Consider the following 8,941-nt stretch of genomic DNA (forward strand, 5'->3'; position numbering starts at 1 on the left):
GGGGGGGGGGGGGGAGGGGTTTTGGGGGGGGGGGGGGGGGGGGGGGGTGCTGAGTGTGAATCAAAGGGAAAAGAAAAGTGAGCAAGAGTGAGGTTGAGCGAGAGCGTAGGACGGAAACAGCTCTACCTGCACGAGGCTTATCAGGGCTCCAGGCTGCAGAACAATGGCAGGAAATGTGCATGGAACTTTTCCCTGCGAGCGGGCATGCGTGCCCCTTATCCAGGGTCTCGTGGCCCTGCGCCGCCCTGCGGTCAACAGAGACGTCACTCTCTGTCGGGCAGTCAGGGGGGGCCTTGATGGATGTACATTGACAAATTTAATGAGAAAGAAAGTTCAACAATTTAGCACCACAAACTTCACTTCACTTTCCTATTGTTGATGCAGCGGAGCTTATCTTTTCTAATTCAGCACAGTGTTGTTTAAAATCAATTGTGACGGAAAGCACATTGGTTTGAATGCAAAGTCATTTTGCGCTGCTTCTACAGTTGAGGCTTTCCTGAGGTTTCAGGCCAGCGGCTGTAGCCAGACTCTTTTTGAAGATAAGGGGAATTTACTGACTGAACTAGCAAAACCCCTTTTCAACTTTTTCCCCCTGTTCTCTTGTCATTTCAGTCCGCCTTTCTCGCAGAGCAACCGTGACAATAATTACCTGAACCTCAACTATGACTACAAAGGTAAGAGAGTCGAAATCTGCAGCACTTCTAAAGGAGTCTTTTTAACTCAGACACTACAGAAAGATAAAGAGAGGGGCAAAAAGCTTGTTCATTATTGGAAAGTCTGTTCTTTTTTTATCGGTTCTGTGGTAATTATGTCCACACAATCAAGTTTCACAGAAAGAGAACTAAAGCTTTGTTCGTGTAGCTCCCTGATTACCTAAAATGTTTCCCACGTTGCAAATGCCCTCTTGAGGTTCCTAATGAGGAGGAAGATGGTGGTTTTTACGGGGAGTAAATACTTCAAATTAAGAATGGGTTTTTGTGAAGATGTTTAATATCTTGGTAGAATTTCTTGTGTCTCAGGAGTTGAATCGTAGCTCTTCTTGCTTTGTCTTCCACGCACTCTAGTCCTCTTTGTCCATCTCCTTTTCCTATTTGTCACTCTTTGTCCCATCTCCCCTCTTCGTCTGCCTTTTTTTCCCAAACTCCAGTTCCTAATAGACATTGCTGCTCTCCTGTCTTTTCATGATCACTTCCCTTCTCTGTCCCCGCGCCTCTTGATGTAACACCCCCCCCTCGCCTACTCCTTGTCCCTCGGCTCCCTGTCTGTCCCTCTTCCTTCAGAATGTAGATCAAATAGAGCAGGATGACAGATAGCGCCACACTAATCCTCCTGAACAGAGGAACCTCAGCAGCTCTCCCAATCTGGTCATTCTCCTGCAACGCCTCCAGTAAATGAAAAAGGCTCTGCTGCTCATTGTGTACACAGACTAAGAGTATGAGAGCTTCATATAGCTGGGCATGCATGCATGCACGTGCCTGCATGCACACATACACACACTCTCCCCTCCCAGATGTAAAGCTCTGTGGCCCTTCCTGCTGAGGGCTACGGTATTTGTTTACCATTCCCTGTGAGTAGATTTTTCCTCTCCATCCCACGTTGCCAAACACAAAAAATAACTCCCGTCTCCATGGGATACGACCACAAAAACAGCGCGAGGGGAGGCAGTCATCTGACAGGACAGCTGCTTTCAATTGCAAGTACTGCACTCCGTGTGTGTGTGTGTGTGTGTGTGTGTGTGTGTGGGCGTGGGCGTGCGTGCGTGTGTGTGTGCGTGTGTGTGAGTGAGCGGCTCGCCTGCGTCAGCAGCGCTCCCCACCTGCCTTTAGTTACTGCTCCTCTGGGTTCAGAGCTAAGGCTAAGCTAGCACACATGAGGTGTTTTCAGTTTCTCTCTCTGCTGCAGTGAGGCGACAACAGCTCTGTTCGGCGTGTGAAAAGCTGTCTTCCATTCCGCTGCTTTTTAACTCCACTTTGATTTGACACGCCGAGACGAGCAAAAGCAATGCAGTCTGTCAGATGTGATCAGCTGAAATGTGAAACTCTGTTCTCCTCATTTGGGCTTGAATATGTTTGTGTTTTTGACTAACAAATGACATTAAATCTCCATCATGGAACTTACACTGAACTGTAAATTGGGGAGTGCTGTAACTGTAAAAGGAGAAATCAGTTGTGATGTGTGGCTGGTGGTTGAGGCTTCACTTACTTTCTAACTTCCTTTTTGCTCCCTCTTCAGGTCGCCATGGGAAAGGAGGGACTTTCCCTCGCCAGTTCCAGTTGCCCAATCGCAGCAAGGATTATGGAGACCGTAAGAAACCAACTTTGCTACAGCAATAACAGCAACACCATTATTACACAGATTAAACAGATATGTCACTGTGTGTACAGGACAGCACAGGACACATTCACACACCACTGCCAGTTTAACTTCAGCTGGATGATAGAGAATCTCGTTCTTCACAGTGCTTCCTCCTCACATTTCTATCACTTCTCTTCATTTCCAGATAAAATATTAGCTTTTAGCAGTTTTTTGCACCCTGTGGAGATTTGGTACATGAAGTGCTGGCTTGCTGTTCCAGGCAGCTGCTAGTAATTGCTTACTCAGAGGCTAACCTTGGCTAGCAGTGATTTACGTTTCCCTGCGGTGAACCCGAACTTGTATAAAAACACAGCGCCCTACTTCCTGTCTAAGGGGAAGTGGGACGGAGTGGCGAGAGGCACTGTGCTCTGGCTGGCCCCAATTCTTGGCCAAGAGCTCCCTTTACACACAACACCTGTGTGAAAATCATTCACAGTACGAAAAAAAAAAAGATGCAGCGGCCTGTGTGTTTAAAGCCATTAGTCATTCTATTTTTTGTGTTTTCAGGGCGCAGGACACTTCCGCGCAGCTTCATGCCTCAGGAGAACTTGTTTCAGCTGGTTCCTTCCAGTCGCACACGCAGTTATAACGGAGACAGTACGCTGCAGTACAGCGACCTGCGCTCGCTGGGCCGCGCCACTGACAAAAGCTGCCAGCGTGGCACAGCCAAGTGTAAGTAGTGTGCTTAAAATTGTAAAACTTTTTAAATGAAGGGACAGAGAAGCACTGAAGGTAATTTCTCCCCAGACATATAAACAGTGTTAAATAAATTGAATTCCTGGGCCTTTGTTGTTGATTGGTGTTGTATCAGTCTGGTTCCTGTGGATAATGAGACAAATAAACCCTCACTGATAACCCACACATGAATGAAGAATCAGAATCAGAAGGAGCTTTATTGCCAAGTAGTGTTTTACACATACGAGGAATTTGCTGTGGTGAAAAGGTGCTACACGTAGACAAACAGTCAACATAAATAAATGTAGAAATATAATAAATATGGAATGGAAGAACAACGTTACAGATATATACATGAGCATTATTCTGGGTCTGTGCCGTGCAGAAGTAACGCAACGGAAGAGAATATTGTGTACATATAAATATATAAACTGACAACATAAAAATATACAACAACAAAGATCAACAATCAACAACAAATATGTGCGACGCGCCAGGTCTGTGCCCGACACGAGATGAAATGGTATTTATATGTGCAGAGACATTTGTATCGTTTGCAGGGGGGGAGTGTCAGTTGGGGACCCGGGCCTTGTTAATGAGGCTAGTTGCAGACGGGAAGAAACTGTTTTTGTGGCGAGAAGTTTTGGTCCTGATGGACCGCAGCCTCCTGCCAGAGGGGAGAGTCTGAAACAGTTTGTGTCCGGGGTGGGAGGAGTCAGTTCCAATCTTTCCTGCTCGCCTCAGAGTCCTTGAGGAGTACAGGTCCAGAAGAGAAGGGAGATTGCAGCCAATCACCTTCTCTGCAGAGCGAATGATGCGCTGCAGCCTGCCCTTGTCCCTGGCAGTGGCAGCAGCGTACCAGATGGTGATGGAGGAGGTGAGGATGGACTCAATGATGGCGGTGTAGAAGTGCACCATCATTGTCTTTGGCAGGCTGAACTTCTTCAGCTGCCGCAGGAAGTACATCCTCTGCTGGGCCTTTTTGATGATGGAGGTGATGTTCAGCTCCCACTTGAGGCCCTGGGAGATGATAGTGCCCAGGAAGCGGAAGGAGTCCACAGTGGTGACTGGGGAGTCACACAGGATGATGGGGGAGGGTGGGGCTGGGCTCTTCCTGAAGAAAGTTCAGACTTGTTTTCTTCTGCTTGTCAAGAGTAGGGCAAGGGATTAAACCTCAGTACTTTTTACTTTAGTGCTGTAAACCTCATAATATTTATACTATATAACCATATGTCCACCGTTCTGTTTTTTACGTAAAACGCGTGGGCTTTAAAAAATCTAATTTCCCTCCTAGAACAATTAAGACTATCCATCTATCCAAAGTTCCTGTATGAAAGCTGGTTTCTAGACAAAATTATCAATTGCAATCTTTGGCTTTTTTTTGTAGAGTGAAAAATAGAACATTTAGAGAAGTCAGGCATTAAAACAGTTTGGTATTGGTACTTAAACTCGAAAATGTTTAAATGACTTTATTGTTGAATCATAAAGTTAAACACAGTGGAGTTACGAGACGTTTAAATGTGTTATGCCATTATGGACAGAGACATAACAAGGATAATCTTCATTCCAGTAAATACTATATGGCTGTCAAACATGTTTTAATTCTTAGTAGTAAGAGGGAGTAGAACTAACGTACATGGATCACAGCAGGCAGAATTCCCCTCTGATCATCCATGTCACGTGGCTCACATCTGTCCTTATCCAGTCCACCGTTTGCATTGCCCAGAAGTTGTCTTTGTCATGAAATGAAAGTTCATCTCAGCAGTCTGTGGTTGACATGTCAGTCTCCGGTGTCCCTTCTCACCCACACACGACCAAACTGTCTAACCCGGCCACAAAGAAGCCTGTTAATTCCAAAACAAAGTCTCAGAGTCTGGGCCTGTGAAGATGAGTGTTGTGGAGATGTTCTCTCCAGGTTTTGACGACTTTTTGTTGGCTGAGCGGGGTTTGACTCAGATATCAGGGGTTTCCCCATATGGAGAGGGTCTGCGGTGGGAATTATTTAACGACCCTGCGGTGGATTTGACGTCTGGTCTTGGTGAAGTTACAGGCCGAGTTATGGTCGGGTCTTGTGGTGGAATTTTGACGCATGCTTTGGTGTTAGTGTTTGCTCAAATCGGTAAATCACAGTGGATCTGTCTGCCTCTGGGGGCTTAGCAACAAAATGAATTACTGGTGGGTTTTCATCATCTGGTGTTGTGTTCCTGCAGCGCCGCGGGCACCAGTCAACTGGCGACAAGGAAAGCTCCTGGGGCGCGGGGCATTCGGCGAGGTTTACCTCTGTTATGACGCCGACACAGGCCGTGAGCTGGCCGCCAAGCAGGTGCCCTTTGATCCAGACTGTCAAGATACCAGCAAGGTGAGAGAGAACACAATAAGTCAGGACTGCGTGTATTTTTGGGCAGTGATTTTATGATTAAAGATGAAAGATGCTATGTGTTTGAATTGCTCTATGCTTTTCTTAATTCAAACACTTTATTTTTGCAGGAGGTGAATGCTCTGGAGTGTGAGATTCAGCTGCTAAAGAATCTGCGCCACGAGCGCATTGTTCAGTACTATGGCTGTCTTCGGGACCTTGAGCAAAAGAGGCTCACCATCTTTGTGGAGTTTATGCCTGGGGTGCGTATTCTGCGGGGCATTTCATTTGAATATATTTAAACTTTAATAAGTCACGTGTACTGCAAACAGCAAGGCAATAGTCCTTACAGTTTGATCAAGAGACTGTCTGAGAATGTGATGTCTTGAGTTGTTTCGTCTGTAGAGATGAACAAATCAAACACACACTGACCACATCTGCTAAAACAATTTTGAAATGTCACCAGCTGTCAACAAATGTGTCCTCAGTGGTTGATGTCAGCAGAACAGCTCAGTTTATGAGATCATTTTCTCACTAAATGAGCGCCTTAACGAGTTGCTGTCGCCTGTGGACCCTGTCCCTGCGCCTGCTTTTAATATTTACAGGGCTATTTTTTTTTTCCTGAGTGGCGTTGAGCTTCTTAGTCACACATTGTCTGGAACTTGGAAATGTTTATGTTTCACTGGGATTTGTTGGCAGAGGCAAAGAGGGCAGGTGACAAGGCCAAGTTTTGTGTGCGAGTGGCACCGCTGTGGCTGACCGATAACACTTAAGTCTCCTGTGGGGGGGGGGGGGGGGTTAGTCAGAGAGCTGTTGAGGTGTCTTATTGACAGCTGAAAGTGAAGAGGGAAAGGTTTTGTTTTCCAAGCCTAAGTCCAAAACTGCGACACAGGTGTTACTGGATCAAGATCTTTGCCTTCTGCGATTTCCTCAGGAGGAACTGAAAACAGGAAATGAATTCATTGAAGGTGTTTGGACTTAAAATATAACAGATTTCTTTCAGTTCATTGTTTGATTATACACATGGTTTTTGTATTTAAAAATTGGCTCAGAGGCTGCTTTCAAAATATCTGAATTTCCATAAAATCATTGTCATCTCAGACACTGAATTGTTTTATATCCATCATACACATCTTTCCAAAGCAGATCTTCTATAATCTTATACACCACAGCTGTGACAATAATATTAGTTAACAGTACAGTCAATATCAAGATCCTGAATGCATTTCTCCACTTATTCACTCACTGCCTTTTTGTTTTTCTCTCATTCTCTAATGCTGTCTCTCCAGGGCTCAATAAAGGACCAGCTAAAAGCCTATGGGGCCCTGACGGAGAAGGTGACAAGGCGATACACTAGGCAGATCCTCCAAGGAGTCTCCTACCTGCACAGCAACATGATTGTACACCGAGACATCAAAGGTAACTGAAACGGCGAGCTAGCGAAGGTCAGGATAGGATTTTAATTGGATTTATAACCAGTGAACACCCACACTTGAGACTCAGACTTAGCTGACAGTCTGTGTAAACAGCAAATCTTTATGGTTCATATTGCCGCAGCTGTTGCTGAGAACACTACAGATTCATTCATTTTATTTCGGTTGACATTTCCTCATTTGGTTATTCACCGTCTACGGTAGGAGCCTGGAGGGAAAAAGGTGCTATTTTGAACTCCCCTTTGAGATATGTTAGGCTCCATGCCGGTGAAATCAGCCAGCCTAAAAATGTTCAACACCGGATGAAAAGGCTTTAGTTTGGCTACCCACAGCTTTGGGAGTAGCTGCCTCGTTCAGCCGTGGCCGAGAAAAGGGAAATATACCGTCTGGTGGGGAAAAAAAGATAGTAGGTCTCACAGGACATGGGCAGGCTCCATGAGAGTATATGTGGGTGGGATTTTCCACTTAGAAATTATCTTCTTGTGTAATATACGGTGTGTGTGCTCATCTCACCACACAAGAGCTCTTCTGTATGCAGCAAAAGAGTTGTCAGCACATGCGGTTTTTGGATAGAGCATGGCATCGCAGCCGGGACGTTAGACTATAAAGTTTCTGTGAATTTAATGTTCCAGAGAGCCAAATGAAGCCTTAAACGGGGCTAACACGATTTATTGGAGAGCCTCACATCCTCACAACAAACGCACCAGTGGAGACGGGTTAAAGATGTGAGACGTAAAGAGAGTAAAGGTCACAGCTTTAGTCTCTCAATCTCTTCTGTGCAGCCCTCCATCCTGCAGTGGGTGTGGAGAGTGAGTGGTGCATATTAGTCACTGATCAAACAAGTGGAGCGCCTGAAGGAAATGGGATAGACACAGCTACGTGTTGGAAATTCAGTAAAGGAGGTCGAGAGAAGGTGTTGGGGGTTGATCCACGTGGAGCAGATGGCTGATTCAGTATTTCATTTTTTGATTTGTGTAATGTGCGAAAAGTCTTAAGTGTGTATGGCGTTGAGTCAGTGTGGTATTTATATAGAGATTGCTAAAAGGTGTACTTTGATATTTTAGAAATGAGTCTGCCAGCGTTCCATCATCAGACCTGTCAAGCCAGAGGAAAAGTTTGCCTTTCCCTTTAGGTTGCGCTGGCACAGGCACTTTGTAACGGCCGACTACATTAATTGAACCTCAAACTGTCAGCGTATCCCTCAAAGGATGTTGACAGTCCTTGGGAGACTTTTGAATAACTCTGAGCTCATTTTGTTTTGTTCCACCAGGTGCTAACATCCTGAGAGATTCATCAGGGAATGTGAAGCTGGGAGACTTTGGAGCCAGCAAACGTATCCAGACCATCTGCATGTCTGGTACAGGAATCAAGTCCGTCACTGGCACCCCCTACTGGATGAGCCCGGAAGTCATCAATGGGGAGGGCTATGGCCGCAAAGCTGATGTATGGTAAGAAAAAGATCATATGGAACTGTGATGAGGCCCAAAGGGTAAATTAAGACGGTTGCAGCTCAGAAATATATCACCAGCACAAAATACACTGTGGCAGTAAAAAAAAAAAAAGCTATAAAGTGACCTCAGTACATGGGTGGTAAAGCTATAAATTGTTAAAACAGTTGTGTTGGTGGTATTTACAATATGTCATGTTAAGTGTACCGTATTTCTGAGAAGACCATTTACAGTTAAATACATTTAATGGAATTATCTTAAATTGGATTACAAAATATTACATATGTATATGTCTGTAATGTGAAATGCAATGCAGTAAAAGCCTAATTTGTGAAGCTTATAAAAAAGGTAAAATGTTTGTAAGATTTTTTTGTAAGTATTTAACCCTTAACCACCACTGTTCTGCACCTGGGGCACTAGCACTAAGACTGCTAGTACAATATAAAGAACTAAAGTGAATTGAATATGACGATGAAGATAAGACTCATTTCAAAAAGATTGCTCTGTGGTTTAAATGATGCAGGTACAAATCATTTAAGCAGCAAAGTTACCTTTTTTGCTTGTTCCCGGGATCTACTTAATGTGAGCCAAAGCTGGTGAAAGTTCAATTCAACAAGTACAACATGTTATTGGGAAATGCAACCAGTTACAGCCACTAAGACATAGATATATGG

At 44.7% G+C, this 8,941-nt stretch overlaps 1 protein-coding gene across 1 annotated transcript in view; it reads left to right on the forward strand.

Annotated features, from left to right (window-relative positions):
• The window catches only part of map3k22 (mitogen-activated protein kinase kinase kinase 22), a 40,491-nt gene that overhangs the window by 27,934 nt on the left and 3,616 nt on the right, over positions 1-8,941 (forward strand). The window contains exons 11-17 of the mRNA XM_046068299.1: positions 613-674; positions 2,233-2,304; positions 2,863-3,027; positions 5,241-5,389; positions 5,518-5,649; positions 6,676-6,805; positions 8,090-8,267. Of these exons, the coding sequence (XP_045924255.1) occupies positions 613-674; positions 2,233-2,304; positions 2,863-3,027; positions 5,241-5,389; positions 5,518-5,649; positions 6,676-6,805; positions 8,090-8,267 (888 nt within the window). The remainder of the gene's footprint in view (positions 1-612; positions 675-2,232; positions 2,305-2,862; positions 3,028-5,240; positions 5,390-5,517; positions 5,650-6,675; positions 6,806-8,089; positions 8,268-8,941) is intronic.

Source organism: Micropterus dolomieu, linkage group LG01 (assembly GCF_021292245.1).
Source record: "Micropterus dolomieu isolate WLL.071019.BEF.003 ecotype Adirondacks linkage group LG01, ASM2129224v1, whole genome shotgun sequence".
NCBI classification, from domain to species: Eukaryota; Metazoa; Chordata; class Actinopteri; order Centrarchiformes; family Centrarchidae; genus Micropterus; species Micropterus dolomieu.